Below are 20,829 nucleotides of genomic sequence, written 5' to 3'. Positions count from 1 at the left end.
TTGTTGCAGGAAGTCAAACAACCTGTATGAGGGTGCACGGTGTTCATCATGGCTCAACTCCCTCCAACTTTTTAAGATGCACCTCTAATTAATTTTAAATTAACTTCAGGGCCAACCATCCCAAAATATTAATTAATTCTGCAGGAAAATTCTAAAGCAATGTAGAAACATAGAAAATAGGTGCAGGAGGAGGCCATTCGGCCCTTTGAGCCTGTTCCACCATTCAATATCATGGTTGATCATGCACTTGCAGTATCCCACTCCCACTTTCTCTCCATACCTCCCGATCCCTTTAGCCACAAGGGCCACGTCCAGCTCCCTCTTGAACCAATCTAATGAACTCACCCCAACAGTGATGTTTCCTGAATATCAGCAGATGAAGGGTCACTGATGAATCAGAAATGCTATTTATTGAATCTGCAATCAAGTCCGTTTTGCTGTACTCTCCTGATCCCACTGAATCTGGAGCCAAACATACAAATTAGGAACAGGAGTAGGCCACTCGGCCCCTCAAACCTGTTCCACCATTCTATAAGATCATGGCTGATCTGATTGTAACCTCAACCCCACATTCCTGCCGACCCCCCCGATAACCTTTCACCCCTGCGTTAATATATAATCGATCTCGCTTTACCTTAAAGACTCTGCTACCACTGCCTTTTGAGAAAGAGTGTTTCAAAAAACTCACTACTCTCTGAACGTTTCGCCTCATCTCTGCCTCGCCCTTATTTTTACACAGCGACTCCTAGGTCTAGATTCTCCCACAAGAGGAACCATCCTCTCCACATCCACCCTGTCGACTCTCCTCAGGATCTTAAACGTTTGGGTCAAGTTGCCTCTTGTTCTCCTAAACCCTAGTGGATACAAACCTGACCTCTCCAACTTTTCCTCAGGTAACGAGCAAGGTCTGGCCTGAACTGAAGTGAGCTGAGGCTGCCTTGAAGCAGGAATCTCAAACTGTTCTTGGAATAAATTTAAGCCTCAATGTCTGGTTCACAATCCAGCATCTTTGTTTTGTTGCATAACCAAAACTATTTTGTCATAACAAGCTTGGGTTTTGAATTGGCATGAGGTGGCAAAAAAAGGAAGTGAAAGTAGATTAACAAGTGCCAACAAGACAACCGCAACCCAAATTTAAGCCAGCTGACAGAGGTAGAGTGTTATTACAATCTTACATCTGATGTTGGATCAGATAAGAGTGTGTCCAAGAGATGCCAACTCAATGCACACAAAACCACAAACCATCAAACCAGAGACTCAACATTGATTGCCAGTAATTACAAATTTATTTTAACAAAAGGCTAACAAAAGAGGTGGCACGGTAGCACAGTGGTTAGCACTGCTGCTTCACAGCGCCAGGGACCCGGGTTCGATTTCCGCCTTGGGTCACTGTCTGTGCAGAGTCTGCACATTCTCCCCGTGTCTGCGTGGGTTTCCTCCGGGTGCTCCGGTTTCTTCCCACAGTCCAAAAGACATGCTGGTTACGTCCATTGGCTATGCTAAACTCTCCCTCAATGTACCCGAACAAGCGCCAGAGTGTAGCAACTAGGGGATTTTCACAGTAACTTCATTGCAGTGTTAATGTAAGCCTACTTGTGACTAATAAATTTACTTTACTTGATACTTTCTCATCAGGTTGTTTGGAAACTGAGTCAAACTCGATTTATAAACATAGATTGGGAGATAGCCGGGGGTGGGTGGGTGGGTGGGGGGGGGGGGGTGGGGGGGGGGGGGAGGTTGGGGTTAGAACACGATGCCTGAAAGGCTGGTGGAAGCAGGTTCAGTGATAACTTTTGAAAGGGAATTGGATGAACAGTTGACAAGGAAAACAATTCCGGGACTGTGGCGAAAGGACAAGGGTGTGGGACTAATCAGATAGATCTTTCAACACTGGCACAGTTACAACAGATTAAATTGTGACAATACTGTGCCTTTAAGAAATGTATTTTAGACAGGTTTCTGTGCTGAATGTGGTTAGCAGTCCCTTCCATTTTATGAGCCATTTTGTCTGGCTCCAGCAGCACTGTATTGTTCCCACAGCAGCATAATAATTAATCTTACTTGATGCAGTGTTCGTTTTGATCTGAATTAATGTAGGGTTCTGTTGTTTTGTGTTTTCCCCTGGGATATTACAGTGGGGATTGATTAGGCTAATTGACAGGTAAGTCATATGACTGGTTTTCACAGAGAACTCAAGGCAGTCTGCTTTTGGAATTTTTTGATAGTGGCTGCTTTCTCTGTGTCTCTTGCTCTGTCTGAAGTGGAGACTGGAATCTGCCAAGAAATAAGCCTTTGTCTCTGAGATTCTACTATTTGGGGGTGGAGCACATTCTGAAAGTTGCTGAATGAGAATTAGAAGACAGGTGGATCTGTCTGGATCACTCTCCAGAAGTGTCAAAAGCTTGGAAATCTAGTACCCACATAAGCACCTTTGATTTTTGCACTATTTGGTTCTAAATAAGGGATTTTTATGCCTATGTGGGGATATTGCTAAATTGGAACAATAGTGATAGCTAGCTGTTAAGAATTATACTTTGTCATATTTAAGTATTTTAATTGGTAAAATTTATAATTCTTTTTGTTATATCCTAACTGTTGTTAAATAAAGTTTGTTTTGATAAAAGCTTCCTAGTGGGCCACTGGAATCGTACCTGGAGTGGAACACCTTATACTCACCCTAATGCTAAAATCAAATGTAAAAGTTAGACCAATTTCATAGAATACCTTTCTGATCTGATCCTTAACACAATAGAACAATCCAGCATGAGAGACCATTTGGTCCATTCTGACGATGCTAGATCTCTGAACTATCTAATTGGTCTCACACCCTCTGCTCTTCCCCATAGTACTGTAACATTTTCCACTCCAAATACTTATCTAATTTCCTTTGAGAAGTTGCTATTGAATCTGTTTCCACTGCTCTTTCAGGCAGCACATTCCAGATCACGACAGCTCGCTGCGCAATGTTCCTCACCTTTCCTCTGGCTCTCTGCTCTACGATTCCAGTTTCTCTGGAATGTACACCGTGCTGTTGGAAGAAACCACCTTCAGCGTTGGATAAACTGTATAAATTGCCCAGTTCCCTCAAGGTCCCAGTGGAATGTGGGGATGACACCGGCAGGAATTACTGGCCAAGGCGGGAAGTCTGCCGCAAGTTCAAACTTCTTACAAGACACCTCACAAATTAACTTTGAGCATCCTTCCTATAATCATCTAACAATCAATAGCATTCACACAAGAACTGCAATGGGTTCCGCTGCACATTAAAAACTGTTTAAACTCTTCTGCTGGGGGGTCCAGAACAAGGGTACTTGCACCCCCTTAAAATTAGAGACGGGCTGTTCCAAACTGATGTCGGGAATCACTCCTTCGCACAGAGTGGAACTCTGACCCCCAAAACACTGTGAATGTTGGGATTCAGTTGGGGCTTTCAAGGCTGTGATTTGTGTTGGATAAGGGTTCAAGGGGCATGGGGCTACAGCAGGTAAATGGACTTGAGGTACAGAGCAGCTGTGATCTGATCAAGTGACGGAGTAGACCCAAGGGGCTGAATGGCCTCTTCCCATTCCTACCACGAAGTGCGACACGGTGGCATAGTGGTTAACACTGCTGCCTCTCAGCACCAAGGACCCGAGTTCAATTCCTGGTTTGGGTCACTGACTGTGTGGTGTTTGCACATTCTCCCCATGTCTGCGTGGGTTTCCTCCGGGTGCTCCTGGATTCCTCCCACACTTCAAAGATGTGTAGGTTAGGTGGAATGGCCATGGTAACTTGCCCCTTAATGTTCCAAGATGTGTAGGTTAGGGGGATTAGTGGGGTAAATATGTGGGGTTACAGGGATAGGACTGGGTAGGAAGCTGAGTTGGAGTCGATGCAGACTCAAAGAACAAAGAAAATTACCGCACAGGAACAGGCCCTTCGGCCCTCCAAGCCTGCACCCACCATGCTGCCAGACTCAACTAAAACCCCCTACCCTTCTGGGGACCATATCCCTCTATTCCCATCTTATTCTATTTGTCCAGACGACTATCGTATCTGCTTCCACTAACCGCCCCCACCCCCCCCCCCCCCCCACCCCCCGCGAGTTCCAGGCACCCACCACCCCTCTGTAAAAAACATGCCTCGTACATCTCCTTTAAACCTTGCCCCTTAAACCTGTGCCCCCTAGTAATTGACTCTTCCACCCTGGGATCAGGGATGGGCCATTTAGAACTGAAGAAGAATTTCTTCACTGGGCCTTGAGTCTTTGGACTTCTCTACCTCACAGAGCTGTGGAGTAGATTCAAGATGGATATCGATAGGTTTTTGGACGCACAAGGTTTACAGCAGGAAAGTAAACCCGGTGTAGATGACCAGCCACGATCTTATTGAATGGTGGAGCAAGTTTGAGGGGCCGAATGGTGGTCTATCACTGCCGTTCTGTTCTTATATACCGTTCCTGGACTCTCTGATCCCAGGCACAGCTTCCGTCTGGGCCCTTCAATTAGCTTCAGTGTTTCTGGGACAGGAAGGGAAATACTGAAGGGCTGGTTGCTATCCCGTGTCTGTCAAGTTCATCCAATTCTGCTCTGAACAATGAGATCGTTTTGAGGAGTTGTGGCCTTATATTTAAATCGACTTAGCTCATTTGTAGAGTTTGACAGTATAGGTGAGGGGCTGAATGGCCTGCTGGCGTTTCTAATGCTCCGAATTCCTGTCCCGGCCAGAATGTTGCTATAGTTTATCGAGTTTCATTAAGAGTGCAGCACAGAGACAGGCCATTCAGCCTAACCATACCATGCTGGTGTTGATTGCACCTCACGAGCCTGCTCCCAGCCCATCATCTCATCCTGTCCCCAGGTGTGGGATCTTCCCACTCCTCAGGAGGTTCACAAGAATGATCCCTGGAATGAAGAGCTTGTCGTATGAGGAACGGTTGAGGACTCTGGGTCTGTACTCGGAGTTTAGAAGGATGAGGGGGGAATCATATTGAAACTTACAGGATACTGCGAGACCTGGATAGAGTGGACGTGGAGAGGATGTTTCCACGAGTAGGAAAAACTAGAAGCAGAGGGCATAACCTCAGGCTAAAGTGAGGATCCTTTAAAACAGAGGAGGAATTTCTTCAGCCAGAGAGTGGTGAATCTGTGGAACTCTTTGCCGCAGAAGGCTGTGGAGGCCAGGTCATTGAGTCATTGATAGATAGGTTCTTGATTAATAAGGGGATCAGGGGTTATGGGGAAAAGGCAGGAGAATGGGGATGAGAAAAATATCAGCCATGATTGAATGGCGGAGCAGACTCGATGGGCCGAGTGGCCTAATTCTGCTCCTATGTCTTTTGGTCTTATGGTTTCAGGCTAACCGCCAGCTCTTCTGCGTCACATGTCGCTTTGTGATGGGTATCACAAAGAGGCAGAAAGCGCCCACAACAATAACTGACTTCAGTTCCATTGTAACGTGTACACAATGCTTGCGTATTACAGTCAGTGCTCTGAAAAGGCTCTCCGTTTCTTCTTCAGTCAAACCACAGAAATTAAAACAACACCATGAAGCTACTCCATATTAACCACAGATCTATTACAAGCTCCTTTAATTATAAAAGCTGTCACTGAATAAAAACCGACGATAGCACAAAACAAGATCAGATTTCCCTGTTGCATCTTTGGGGCCGGTGAAATATTTTGCCCTCTTGTAGTGAATGTCATTCCAAAGTCCAATGTTGAGTTACCAGCTTACTCTTCCTTCCCAATAAGCCCAGGGGTGGGTCGAACTCCAGCGGGGCCGATCTCGCTCTTTTCTTTGGTTCCTTCTCAAAAAGCTGTTTAAAACAAGCACAAGACAGAGAATAGAAAATGAGACACTCCAGACCTTGGGTTCCAAGCTCTCCAACTCCCACTTCCTCCCTAAATCCCTCCATCACCCTCTCCTACTACACGATCTTTTCTAACACCTCAAGCTATTGCAGATTATCTGTTGATCCCTCTTCTCCCTCTCTTAGTCTTGCTGTCCATTCTGCTCCTTCTGTGTGAAGTTACATGAAAGCTCCCATGATCTCCGTACTCTTCCAATTCTGGCCTCTTGTGTATCCCCCATTTTAATCCTTCCACCATTGGTGGCCATGTCTTTAGCTGTCTGAACCCCGAGCTCTGGAATTCCCTCCCCAAACCCTCCTCTCCTTTCAAGGTGTTTTGAAAAACCCACCTCACCCGCCCTAATATCTCACAAAAGTGGTTCCTGTTCATAGAATCCCTACACTGCAGAAGGAGGCCATTTGGTCCCATCGAGCCTGCACCAACAACAACCCCGCCCATTCCCATAACCCGACATATTTACCCTGCAAATCCCCTGACACTAAGGGCAATTTTAGCATGGCCAATCGACCTAACCCGCACATCTTTGGACTGTGGGAGGAAATCGGAGCTCCCGGAGGAAACCCACGCAGACACGGGGAGAACATGCAAACTCCACACAGACAGTGACCCAAGCCGGGAATCGAACCTGGGTCCCTGGCGGTGAGAGGCCACAGTGCTAGCCACTGTGCCACCGTGCCGTCCCTATTGGATAACACTCCTGTGAAACCTCTGGGAACATTTGAATTTGTTGAAGGCGCTATATAAATGCAAGCAGCTGTTTGCTACGTGTGGTAATTATTTCTCAGTCAGGCGCAGTGGGCCATCTCTCTCATCTGCAGACCAACATGAGCCGCACAGAAATCAGAGGCATCTCTGAGGCTGAGGGGAGAAACTAAAGGGCAGTCTACTGTTCTCTGCAAATACCATTGCACTCTGCAATATTCAAATATCATCAGTGAGCATACAACACACTGAGGCTGCGTTACTGTTCCGCTACGTGGAGACCTAGCTTATCAATCAGACTAATTTCTCACTTCCCTCCATCCGCCCAGCACTCAAACCCTCCAAAAAAATCATTCCCACGGAAAACAAAAGTAAATGCGATAAATTCACCAATTACCGGATATCTCCAATTGTTAGGTGCAGATTAAGCAGAATAGCTTCGAATTTGCTGAATGAAGGTAAATGAACCAGAGTTGCTTGCAGCACAGGAGGCCATTTGGCCCACTGTGCCTGTGTCAACTCTCTGCTAACCCCAAACTAATCCCACTGCCCTACTCTCTTCCCACAGCCCAGCATCAATCCCTAAACTAATTCCACTGCCTCGCTCCCTCCCCATAGCCCAGTATCAATCCCCAAACTTATTCCACTGCCCTGCTCTCTTCCCATAGCCCAGTATCAATCCCTAAACTAATCCCACTGCCCCACTCTCTCCATAGCCTTGTATCAATCCCCAAACTAATTCCACTGCCCCACTCTCTCCATAGCCCTGTATCAAACCCAAACTAATCGCACTGCCCCACTCTCTCCCCATAGCCCAGTATCAATCCCCAACTGATTCCACTGCCCCCTCTCTCCCCATAGCCCAGTATCAATCCCAGCATTGTCTTGCCTATCTGAGGAGGTGTTGATGATGATGAACCATCATCCCAAACCGCTGTTCGGAGGCTGCTGATGCTCCGACGAGGGAATTCCAGGATTTCTAACCCAGCAGCCATGAAGAATTGAAACACTAACGCCCAACTTTTCCATTCTATTTGGGTCCATTCATCTTCTGTTACTTGGGAACTGGGAGTGATTTAAATGAAGCAGCTTTAGCTCTCAGTAAGGATGGTGCTAGATACGGCCGAATAGGAACATGAAATCTCGCCACCCTACACAAGCCAGGCCGAGCCACAGACTGCGCAACGTGAGCCTCAGGCAGAGGTCCAGAACCCCAACAATAGATGACGGAGGCAGATTCAGTCAAGGCTTTCTAAAGGGAGCTGGATAAGCACCTGGGGGGGGGGGGGGGGGGGGGGGACAGGACCTGCAGGGCCACGGGGCGAGGCTTGAGCATGCGAGTACTTAAATTATTCCGTTTTATTCATTTGTGGGGCATGGGCATCGCTGACTGGCCAGCATTTATTGCCCATCCCTAGTTACCCAAGAGCAGTTGAGAGTCAACCATATTGCTGTGGCTCTGGAGTCACGTGTAGGCCAGACCGGGTAAGGACGGCAGATTTCCTTCCCTAAAGGACATTAGTGGCCCAGATGGATTGTTCCGACAATCGACAACGTTTTCATGGTCATCAGTAGATTCTTAATACCAGATTTATTCTAATTGAATTCAAATTCCACCATCTGCTGTGGCGGGATTCGAACCCGTGTCCCCAGAACATTAGCCGAGTTTCTGGATTAATAGTCTAGTGATAATACCACAAGGCCATTACCTCCCCTAATTGCTTTTGCAGGAAGACCGTATGAAGTTTACGGGCTGAATGGTCACCTTCTGTGCTGTAACCATTCCATGAACTGGGCATTCTTGTTCCAAACACCAATGGGAAAGGATTATCAACAGACAACAGTTCCAAAGTCTTCCCAATCAGCTCGGCAAATATTAAGATAAATAACATCTTGGAAGCTGAACCTTTGCGAGGGGGAAGCCTGAACTGACTGTTAACTCAATGGGGGTTTATTTGATGAGGTTACACTGACTACCCATCACGAGTTTCCCTTGCAGGAAACTAGTGGCTACTGAGTGGCTAGCCAGGCCACTTTGGAGGGCATTAAGAATCTTGGCACAGGACTGGAGTCACATGCAGACTGGATCTATCCAGACACCGGCGATCATGAGGGAATCCCATCGGATTTTCAAAGCAGAGGTCCACCAGAATTCACTGTCATTTTCTCGGGGATTTAATTAATCTAATTTTACTGCTTGCTATCAGTGGCATCTGAACTCTCAGTTTCCAGATCCTTATTCCCAGCACCAGAAACATTGCAAAACTGTATCCTGTCGCGCTATTCCAATAGTGATTGGAATTGAAAGAATAAAACGCGGTTATCACCGCACTCTTCTCAATTATGTCCAATTAACATTTCCAGTCGTTATTTTGTGAAAACACAGATTAATAACCTGCAAATAGATACCAAATTTAAATTAATTAATAACCTGCAAATAGACACCAAAACAAAGGGGACGAACAAGGTTATTACTCACCTCTGGGACAGAGAGGTCGAAGAGTGTGGAAAGGTCGGTCTCTTGGCTTGACAAAGCTTTATTGATGACAGCTGCAGCTTTGGCAACATCAGGATGGTAATGATTCTGCAGAGTCTGAATGAGAGACAGACAGCAAAGCAAAACTGGCGCTGTGCAACCATCAACAACTTGAGTCATATAACAAACACCTTTTACACACACCCACAGGACATCAAACCCCGTGAACAGAAAGTAAAGTTAGACAGTATATCAATAAACTACATCAATTCCTGAGACGGGAGGATTGGCCAATGGTAAGAGATGGAGTAAAAAGTGGACCCGTGGGGCTCAGAGGAATGAGATGAGGGGCGGGATTCTCTGGCCAATCGCGCCGGCGGGGTTCTCCAGTCCCGCTGCAGTGGACGGAGATTCGGCGGAGCGCCAAATTCTCCGTCCGCGCTGACAGCGGGGTGCAAAGGGCCGGAGAATTCCGGCTGCGATCTCAGTGAGACAGAATTCTTGGGAGGGCTTGACAGGGTAGATACTGAGAGACTGTTTTCCCCCTGGTCAGAGAAACTCAAGCGAATGGCGAGGCTCCGGGGTCATTGTCTCAGGATAAGGTGTCAGCCATTCTGGGCTGGCAGATCAGGAGAAATATCTTCACTCAGAGGCCAGTGATTCTTTGGAATTGTCTGTCCGAGAGAGCTGTGCTGCTTAGTTGTTGATTCAAAGCATCACTCGAGAGAGTTTTGGACTGAGGGGATTTAAGGAATATGGCGATAGTGCAGGAAAGTGATGTTGATACATCAGCCATGATCTTATTGAATTGCAGAACAGGCCAGAGGGGCTGAATGGTCTCCTGCAGCTCTTTATTACGTCAGTGATGTATTTTCCATAATCTAGAAGGGTAAGGGAAGCAGTGGGAACACCACCCCCTGCAAGTTCCCCTCCAAGTCACTCACCATCCTGACTTGGAAACATGTCACCGTTCCTTCACTGTCGTTGGGTAAAAATCCTGGAATTTCCTCCCCAACAGCACAGTGGGTGTACCTACACCTCAAGGGCTGCAGCGGTTCAAGAAGGCCACCTCGCCACTGCCTTTTCAAATGGCAATTAGGGGTGGGCAATAAATGCTGGCCTAGCCAGCGGCAACCCACAACCCGTGAACAAATAAACAAAAGAGTTTTCAGGGATTGGACGAACAAGACAGGTTTCTGGATGAGACACTGCAAAGAGGCAAGAAACACGACTGCATAAAATGGCAAACCTGGAGTTCCCATAGCGAACTCTCCATCGCGCGGCACTTTGTGAGATCTTTCTCGTCCATTATGTAGGGATCAGTGGAAATATCTGGAAAACACCCAAAGTTAATACAAAATGACTCTTTACTGGAGCTTGGGGGGGCGAAAAAAGCATAATCTCAAATTGGTTACTCAACAAGGGCAGAATCAAATCAAACCAAACCAAACAGCATAAAATTAAGCAATATAATTTGCGCAAAGCTATTTGGAAAGATAGAATCGTCCAAAGCCGTAGGAGACCATTGGGCCCATTGTGTCTGTGTAGCTTCTTTGAAAGGGCTATCAAGTTAGTTCCATTTCCTCCCTTCTTAACTCCAACCCCTTGCACGAGTTTCCTTTTTAATTCAATTCAATCCTCGATTGAAATTTACTGAATCCATCCCAGCCAGCCCTCTGAGGCTTCACATCTCTGGAGAAATGAGCAGGGATCCTCCTTGGCTTCCCCATCTTAAAACCCAACTCCATCTTAATGCCTAAACAACAGTCAGGAGTTCACATCTAAATTAAGTATTGGCCCCTAATAAACAATCTTTAGAATTAGAATTTACAATTAGAATTAAATTGCAGGAGGAGGCCATTCGGCCCATCGAGCTTACACTGGCAACAATCCCACCCAGGCCCCATCCCCACATATTTACCCTGCTAGTCCCCCTGACACTAGGGGAAAGTTAGCATGGCCAATCCACCTAACCTGCACATCTTTGGACTGTGGATGGAAACCGGAGCACCCGGAGGAAACCCACGCAGACACGGGGAGAACGTGCAGACTCCGCACAGACAGTGACCCAAGCCGGGAATTGAACTCATGTCCCTGGCGCTGTGAGGCAGCAGTGCCAACCACTGTGCCACCCGTGCCGCCCAACTCATCTTGGGTTTGATACTCTGCGGTTTTGGTGACATCAGTAAAAGGTTTCTCAGATTTGATCAAATTTAAGTTAATGCACAAAAAACATGCGGCAAAAATGTAGGTGTAACAACCAGACTGGGATGACAACAGCAAACACAGATTTCAGTGGGGAACATTCCCAGTAACCGGGGCGAAGGGTAAAGGAACAGTACCTTCAGTGTCCCTGGACCTGTGCACCAGAGGTTTGCACGAGGGGTGTCGGCGGATGAGATTACAGATAAACGGAGTGAGCATCAGCAGGGCCTGAGGCGGCGCGGTTAGGGCCAGTCGCGATAAACGCTTGCTAAATGCTGCCACAAGATAGGCTGGCAAGTGGCTGGGTGAAAGGAAATAGAAATAACAGTTACTGATCTGTTATCAACGAGAAGGTTCTAACAATGGGAGCGAGGGAAGTGACCTTTCCAAAGCTTGGCTTGGACCTCCACTGGAGAGTTGTGCCCCAAGTCTGGGTACCACACGCACAGGAGGATGTCAAGGCCATGGAATCATGGAACAGCACGGTGGCAATAGCTGAAGTTTCTGGGTGATCAGAGCTGATAGATTAGAGAAGGAGTGACTGTTCCCATTGGCAGAAGAATCAGCAATCAGGAGACATAGACGTACGGTGACCAACAAAAGAACAAGAGGTGATGCGAGGAAACAGCTTATTTTACACTGAAAGTTCTGATGATTTGGTTTTAAAGTTTATTTATTAGTCACAAGTAGGCTTACATTAACACTGCAATGAAGTTACTGTGAAAATCTCCTAGTCGCCACACTCCGGCGCCTTTTCGGGTACACTGAGGGAGAATTTAGCACGGCCAATGCACCCTAACCAGCACGCCTTTCGGACTGTGGGAGGAAACCAGAGCACCCGGAGGAAACCCACGCAGACACGGGGAGAACGTACAGACTCCGCACAGACAGTGACCCAAGGCTGGAATCGAACCTTGGTCCCTGGCGCTGTGAGGCAGCAGTGCTAACCACTGTGCCGCCGTGCCGCCCCATTTGGAATGCACAGCCCAAAAAAAGACAGTGGAAGGAGTTTCAGGTTCAAAATGGAAATAGATAAATCCTTGAAGATAAAAAAATCAAAGGGCGACAGGAGAGGGGAGAGGAGTTGAGATTAATCTCTTTCAAAGAGCTAGTACAGGCATGATGGGCCAAAAGGCCTCCTTCTGTGCTGTCACCTTCCATGACTCTATTTCATAAACAGAAAAGCACAGATACCCAGCTGCAGAGAGACAGGTTACGGGTTGAGGGGGGGGTGGGGGGCGGAATGCTGCAAAGATGGGTCTTGATAAAGCGGGAGGATAAAGCAGAGGGGATTTGGATCCATCACGAACTTTGGGTGAAGGAGGAAGGTGTTAAAGGCTGGAGAACATCTGGAGAGATTAAAAATAAATAATGAACTTGTGGCCAGCAACCGGCTGCAGGGAGGATACATGAACTGATTTTATCTGTCTGCACTATCAGAGCGGGCCACATAGAAATCTAACCAGGGTTTGGTCACGTGCTTAAAGTTTGTACTTGGTGGATGTAAACAGGAGTCTAACGCAGTGAGTAAATGGGTTAAAGTCGATGCAGATACTGACCTGGATGACAGGAACAGGTCCAGTAGGTGGAAGAATCGCGCTCGGTATTTCACATGCAGCACACATGGCTCCAGTAAACTGTACAGCTTCTGATAGAAATCGGGGTACTCCCTATTCACACCACACAAAAAAACAAAATTCAAAAACAGTACAAAGTTAAATCGTCCCTTAATCAAGCTACCGTTCAGAATCTTCTGAAGCAATTAACTACAGCCCTGAACAACAGAGAAGCACTCCCATCCACCGACTCCCATCCACCGACTCCCATCCACCGACTCCCATCCACCGACTCCCATCCACCGACTCCCATCCACCGACTCCCATCCACCGACTCTGTCTACACTTTCCGCTGCCTCTGAAAAGCAGCCAGCTTAATTAAGGACCCCACGCACCCCGGACATTCTCTCTTCCACCTTCTTCCATCGGGAAAAAGATACAAAAGTCTGAGGTCACGTACCAACCGACTCAAGAACAGCTTCTTCCCTGATGCTGTCAGACTTTTGAATGGACTTACCTTGCATTAAGTTGATCTTTCTCTACACCCTAGCTATGACTGTAACACTACATTCTGCACTCTCTCCTTTCCTTCTCTATGAACGGTATGCTTTGTCTGTACAATGCGCAAGAAACAATACTTTTCACTGCATGTTAATACATGTGACAATAATAAATCAAATCAAATATGATTCACTAGAATGGTGAGATTGGTGTCTTCAAGGAAGGGAAGGTTAAGGGGAGGTTTAAAGAGAGTTGTTCCAAATCATGAAGGTTTATTTCGATACTGTAAATAAGGAGAAACTGTTCCACTGGTACATCAGCGCAGATAGAGTCTCAGTGCAGGAAAGGCCCTTCGGCCCATCGAGTCTGCACCAACAACTACCTCTAGAGTCATGCTAATCCCATTTTCCAGCACTTGTCTCACACAGAAATTCAAATACATATACCTGGATTGCACATTGATAATACACACCGCACAGGGAATATACATAACAGTACACAAGACTTTACATGTACACACACACACGGACTCCACGCACATTCTTCATGTAGACTACACGCAAACTGAGCGATCACAAGCTGCACGCGTGCACACAGCCACACACACACACAGCCGCGCACACGCACGCACACACAGCCGCGCACGCGCACGCACACACAGCCGCGCACGCGCACGCACACACAGCCGCGCACGCGCACACACACACAGCCGCGCGCGCGCGCGCACACACAGCCGCGCGCGCGCGCACACACAGCCGCGCGCGCGCGCACACACACAGCCGCGCGCGCGCGCACACACACAGCCGCGCGCGCGCGCACACACACAGCCGCGCGCGCGCGCACACACACAGCCGCGCGCGCGCGCACACACACAGCCGCGCGCGCGCACACACACAGCCGCGCACGCACACACACACACAGCCGCGCACGCACACACACAGCCGCGCACGCACACACACAGCCGCGCACGCACACACACAGCCGCGCACGCACACACACAGCCGCGCACGCACACACACAGCCGCGCACGCACACACACAGCCGCGCACGCACACACACAGCCGCGCACGCACACACACAGCCGCGCGCGCGCGCACACACACAGCCGCGCGCGCGCACACACACAGCCGCGCGCGCGCGCACACACACAGCCGCGCGCGCGCACACACACAGCCGCGCGCGCGCACACACACACAGCCGCGCGCGCGCACACACACAGCCGCGCGCGCGCACACACACAGCCGCGCACGCACACACACAGCCGCGCACGCACACACACAGCCGCGCACGCACACACACAGCCGCGCACGCACACACACAGCCGCGCACGCACACACACAGCCGCGCACGCACACACACAGCCGCGCACGCACACACACAGCCGCGCACGCACACACACAGCCGCGCACGCACACACACAGCCGCGCACGCACACACACAGCCGCGCACGCACACACACAGCCGCGCACGCACACACACAGCCGCGCACGCACACACACACAGCCGCGCACGCACGCACACACACAGCCGCGCACGCACGCACACACACAGCCGCGCACGCACGCACACACACAGCCGCGCACGCACGCACACACACAGCCGCGCACGCACACACACAGCCGCGCACGCACACACACAGCCGCGCACGCACACACACAGCCGCGCACGCACACACACAGCCGCGCACGCACACACACAGCCGCGCACGCACACACACAGCCGCGCACGCACACACACAGCCGCGCACGCACACACACAGCCGCGCACGCACACACACAGCCGCGCACGCACACACACAGCCGCGCACGCACACACACAGCCGCGCACGCACACACACAGCCGCGCACGCACACACACAGCCGCGCACGCACACACACAGCCGCGCACGCACACACACAGCCGCGCACGCACACACACAGCCGCGCACGCACACACACAGCCGCGCACGCACACACACAGCCGCGCACGCACACACACAGCCGCGCACGCACACACACAGCCACACACACACACAGCCACACACACACACAGCCACACACACAGCCACACACAGCCACACACACACAACCACACACACACAGTCAAACTAATAAATGCTGGTCTTTTTAAATACAAAAGCAAAACTTTCTCCAAATCTAATTCCAGATCTACAAAATTCATTGTGGTCGATAAACTGCTTACATTCAACAAGAGGAAGAAACTTACAGGTTATGATGATGAATGAGATAGAACAGTCCATTTAAGGCAAGTAGGCTGATGGCTCCTCCTACAAAGGTCAAAGATACACAGTCAGTTAAACCTTCCCGAGTCCATACACAGGACAAACCACCACTCAGTCCTGGCATCTCGTCCTGGGACATAGGGAGCATTCTAAGGCATGTTACTCAAGTGGAGAGGACAGCCAGGTCGGATTTTGGGATGACCAAGATACACTTTCAAAATACACTTGACAAAGTGGGAGGTAGATGGAGAAAAGGGCAAAGACTGAGATGGCGAGATTAGGGAAGAGGCCGCAGTGATGGAAGAGTCACAAAGAAGACCTGCATGTCCATACCTCACACCCTCAGGATGTTCCAAAACATTTTACAGCCAATGACATACTCCAGAAGTGAAGTCACTGTTAAAGCAGCAAATACCGCAGTGGGTACAGGGGCGTCTGGTGAAGGACTTGGTGTGATTTATATCTGAGGGAGTTCAATGTTACATTTCCAAACCATTCCACTGTATAACCGTGAGGTGGAGATGCCGGCGTTGGACTGGGGTGGGCACAGTAAGTAGTCTCACAATACCAGGTTAAAGCCCACCAAGTTTATTTGGAATCACGAACTTTCGAAGCACTGCTCCTTCCTCAGGTGACTTTAACCTAGTGTTGAGAGACTTATTGTATAACCAGATACCGGGCAGTGTGGGTTAATTCTCATTGTAAGGACATCAATGCTGCTTCTGGGAAAATAAAAACAGTCTGATTGTACCAGCGGTGTGTACCATGTGCAGGAACACATGAAGGCTCCTTTGACTCCCTGCTTTGGGCGGCACGGTGGCACAGTGGTTAGCGCTGCTGCCTCACAGCACCAGGGACCCAGGTTCAATTCTGGCCTCGGGTGACTATCTGTGTGGAGTCTGCACGTTCTCCCCATGTCTGTGTCGGTTTCCTCTGGGTGCTCCAGTTTCCTCCCACAGTCCGAAAGACGTGCTGGTTACCATAAGACTATCAATTGTTGTAAAGTGGCTCACCACCACCTTCCCAAGGGGCAATTAGGGATGGGCAATAAATGCTGGCCTAGCCAGCGATGCCCTCATCCAGCGAAGTAAAACAGATGCTGAAGAAAGCGATGAACCAGGACGGTGGTTTTATTTACGAGGAGACTCATCACGCGACATCCTTCCTCACGTACCTATCTCGTAAGCTGCCGTAAGGAAATCGATCATCAGGGTGGGTTTGCTCATGTGTGGCAAAATGGACTCGTGCAAAATCACCAGCACCTTCTTGTAAAGGTTAGTCGATAGCTGTTTGGAAAACAAAGTTCTGTTTCAAACATTCAGTAATATTTCAGTCTGGTGAGTGGATTTATCACGTTTACTGTCACAATAACGTCCGCATGATTCCGGCCGGAATGTTTTATTTTATACACCAGCTGGTAACAGTACTGTTCATATTTAACTGATTTACTGCTGGACACCAAATGATAAATATAACCCTATCACTGGCTTCACGATGATCAGATGTGCCCTGTGCGGGATTACCGTCACGGTAAACAGAACTTCTCACCTTCTCATCAGCTCAAAATACCCCTGCCCTATAATTAGAGCCCGCCAAACTAGGGTTTGCTGACATATTTTTTTAATTCTTTCATGTGATGTGGACACGGCTCACAAGACCAGCATTTATTGCCTTTTGCTATTTTCCGTTAACAAGGTCTGTGTGTGGAGTCTGCATGTTCTCCCCGTGTCGGCAAGGGTTTCCTCCGGGTGCTCCGGCTTCCTCCCACACTCCAAAAATGTGCGGATCAGGTGGATTGACCATGCTAAATTGCCCCTTAGCGTTCAAAGAGTGTAGGTTAGATGGAGTGGCTATGCTAAATTGTCTCTTAGTGTCCAAAGATGTGCAGATTAGGTGAATTGGCCATGCTAAATTGTCCCTTAGCATCCAAAGATGTGTAGGTTAGAAGAATTGGCCATGCTAAATTGTCCCTTAGCATCCAAAGATGTGCAGATTAGGTGAATTGGCCATGCTAAATTGTCCCTTAGCATCCAAAGATGTGTAGGTTAGAAGAATTGGCCATGCTAAATTGCCCCTTAGTGTCCAAAGCTGTGCAGGTTAGGTGGACTGGCCATGCTAAATTGCTCCTTCGTGTCCAAAGATGTGTAGGTTAGAGGGATTGGCTATGCTAAATTGCTCCTTTGTGTCCAATGGGGTGTAGGGTAGGGGGATTAGCCATGGTAAATGCACGGGGTTATGGGGATAGGGCGAGGAAGAGGGCCTGAGTAAGATGCTCTGTCGGAGAGTCGGTGCACCCGAAGGGCTGAATGGCCTCCTTCTGCACTGTAGGGATTCTATGGATTTAAGATGGTGGTGAGCTGCCTTCTTGAACCCCTGCAGTCCCTGACTGTGGTGCTAAGTGTACTGAGCATGTATAAAACAGGGTTAACACCTCAGCAGAATTGGAAGAGTTACCAGGTCGTACGAAAGCACAGAGACAGGAGAAGGTGGGGAATGCCGGAGGAAATAGCAAGTGCAAAGGCCTGTGTTAAGGTGGAATATTTTCCCTGAAACTGTACTAGATTAAAACCTGTAACATCTGTAACCTTGCCACATTCATTGCCCCTTCTCTAGATGACTTGAGGTGAAGCTGGCCGTCTCTCACACAGCCATTGTTTTTCCAACTCATCAGTCTCTGCAGGACACTTCCCAGTGCACAGAGTTCATCACATAGCAAATAGGAGCAGGAGGAGGCCATTCGGCCCTTCAAGCCTGCCCCACTATTGATAATGACCATGGCTGATCATCCAACTCAACAGCCTGATCCCGTCTTTCCTCCCATATCCTTTGATCTTCTTTGCCCCAAGAGCTAGATCTAACTCTAACATGATGTGTGGCTGGAGTCACGCGTGGACAGGCATGGCGATGTAAGGCACTGAATCATAGAAACCCTACAGTGCAGAAAGAGGCCATTCGGCCCGTCGAGTCTGCACCGACCACAATCCCACCCAGGCCCAACCCCCATATCCCGACATATTTACCCGCTAACCCCTCTAACCTACGCATCTCAGGACACTAAGGGGCAATTTTAGCATGGCCAATCAACCTAACCCGCACATCTTTGGACTGTGGGAGGAAACCGGAGCACCAGGAGGAAACCCACGCAGACACGAGGAAAATGTGCAAACTCCACACAGACAGTGACCCAAGCCGGGAATCGAACCCGGGTCTCTGGAGCTGTGAAGCAGCAGTGCTAACCACTGTGGCACCGTGCCGCTCTGGTGAAGCAGTCGAGATTATGAGACGATTTCCGTGGTTAATCCTCACAACGTTAACCCACAGGCGATCAAATTTCAATTTCATAACATTGACCTTGTGACCTTTGGTGCTAGATTTTCCCAGTGGCATTCTCTGTAATTTCAACTGCGTTACCACCTGTGTTACAATAACAGGAAGCACAGTGCTGCACACAAGCCCGCTGAGATTCACACTACACTCATTTCTGGGCTTCAGGAGTCAGTGGTCATGAAGGACACAGGGTAGCCAACGGTGAGCACACCACACTTCAATGCTCATGACTCAAGTGGCTGCAGGAAAGCTTTCGAGTTAATTCATTCACTTGTAAAACAAAAAAATAGGTCTGTTTAACGTTGATGATCTGGCTGACTGATAAAGCTTGCAGGCTTAACAATTACATTCTTTAACTACCATTATCGATAAAACAAAGCACATAAGTTTGATTCCCACGGGGTGTCGAGTCATTTGCTGCTGCTTCTCACACCACAATCGAGTTCCATTCTGACTGATTGCCATCGCTCGCACTACCAGGGCCATCACAAGGAGAAATGGGGGGGGGGGGGGCGGGGAGAGAGAGAGAGAGAGAGAGAGAGAGAGAGAGAGAGAGAGAGAGAGTTGGAAGGCTGGTTTCTGTAAGTCTGACCACTGGACAACGTGGCCAGTCTAAGTGGGTGAGGGGGGGTCAGTACGACATCACAGGTCCACGGTACCAGTTTCCTTCCTCTGGCTGATGAATGGCGGAGCAGGTTCAAAGGGCCGAATGACCCTAACTCCTGCTCCTATTCTCCATGTTTCTATCATAGAATCATAGAAACCCTACAGTGCAGAAAGAGGCCATTCGGCCCATCGAGTCTGCACCGACCACAACCCCACCCAGGCCCTACCCCCATATCCCTACATATTTACCCACTAGGGGGCAATTTTAGCATGGCCAATCAACCTAACCCGCACATCTTTGGACTGTGGGAGGAAACCGGAGCACCCGGAGGAAACCCACGCAGACACGAGGAGAATGTGCAAACTCCACACAGACAGTGACCTAAGCCGGGATTCGAACCCAGGTCCCTGGAGCTGTGAAGCAGCAGTGCTAACCATTGTGCTACCGTGCCGGTACGTGAGTAACACTCTATGTGAGTCTCTATGTGAGTAACACTCTCACCTCTCCCATTAGGGGCGGCACGGTGCCACAGTGGTTAGCACTGCTGCCTCACAGCGCCAGGGACCCGGGTTCGATTCCCGGCTTGGGTCACTGTCTGTGTGGAGCCTGCACATTCTCCCCGTGTCTGCGTGGGTTTCCTCCCACAGTCTGAAAGACGTGCTGGTTAGGGTGCATTGACCCGAACAGGCGCCGGTGTGTGGCGACTAGGGGAATTTCACAGTAATTTCATTGCAGTGTTAATGTAAGCCTTACTTGTGACTAATAAATAAACCTTAACTTTAACACAAGTGGAGATATTCTATCACTCCTGTTGGCCCCAATGTAAAGGGACAGGAAGGATTATTAAATCACCCATTTACTGATCCCTTATAGCAGAGCTAGCAAACACCTTGATATCACTTGCTCAGAGGGAGTTGTGGAATAGGAGGCTTTTGCAACAAAGAGGAAATAGGAAATTTTGAGAGTATTTTACAGCACAGAGGAAGGTCATTGAGCTCATCGTGTCCAAAAGAGCTTTCAAAAGAGCTATTCATTTAGCTCCTTTCACGTTATGGGGAGACAGTGGCGCAGTGGTATTGTCACTGAAATATTAATCCAGAGGGCCAGGCTAATGCCCTGGGAGACCTTGGTTCAATCCCACCATCGCAACTGGTGGAATTTAAATTCAATTCATAAATCCATCACGGTGACCTAAGACTCCCAATTATTGTGAAAACTGATCTGGTTCATTAATGCCCATTAGGGAAGGAAATCTGCCGTCCTTACCTGGTCATAGTGTCATAGATGTTTACAGCAAGGAAACAGGCCCTTCGGCCCAACTTGTCCATGCTGCCCTTTCTTTTTTAAACCCCTAAACTAGTCCCAATTGCCCGCATTTGGCC

The 20,829-nt window shown here is 48.9% G+C and overlaps 1 protein-coding gene across 1 annotated transcript in view; it reads right to left on the bottom strand.

Moving 5' to 3' along the window:
* Positions 1–5,534: 5,534 nt before the first annotated feature.
* noc4l (nucleolar complex associated 4 homolog) overlaps positions 5,535–20,829 on the bottom strand; it is a 53,534-nt gene continuing 38,239 nt past the window's right edge. Inside the window, exons 9-15 of the mRNA XM_078227170.1 lie at positions 16,688–16,799; positions 15,498–15,558; positions 12,795–12,905; positions 11,373–11,536; positions 10,280–10,362; positions 9,034–9,147; positions 5,535–5,797 (exon numbers count right to left, since the gene is read on the bottom strand). Coding sequence (XP_078083296.1) covers positions 5,681–5,797; positions 9,034–9,147; positions 10,280–10,362; positions 11,373–11,536; positions 12,795–12,905; positions 15,498–15,558; positions 16,688–16,799 — 762 coding nt within the window. The 3' untranslated portion in view covers positions 5,535–5,680. The remainder of the gene's footprint in view (positions 5,798–9,033; positions 9,148–10,279; positions 10,363–11,372; positions 11,537–12,794; positions 12,906–15,497; positions 15,559–16,687; positions 16,800–20,829) is intronic.

Source organism: Mustelus asterias, chromosome 13, assembly GCF_964213995.1.
Source record: "Mustelus asterias chromosome 13, sMusAst1.hap1.1, whole genome shotgun sequence".
Classification (NCBI taxonomy): Eukaryota; Metazoa; Chordata; class Chondrichthyes; order Carcharhiniformes; family Triakidae; genus Mustelus; species Mustelus asterias.
This window is presented reverse-complemented; position numbering and strand designations above follow the sequence as displayed.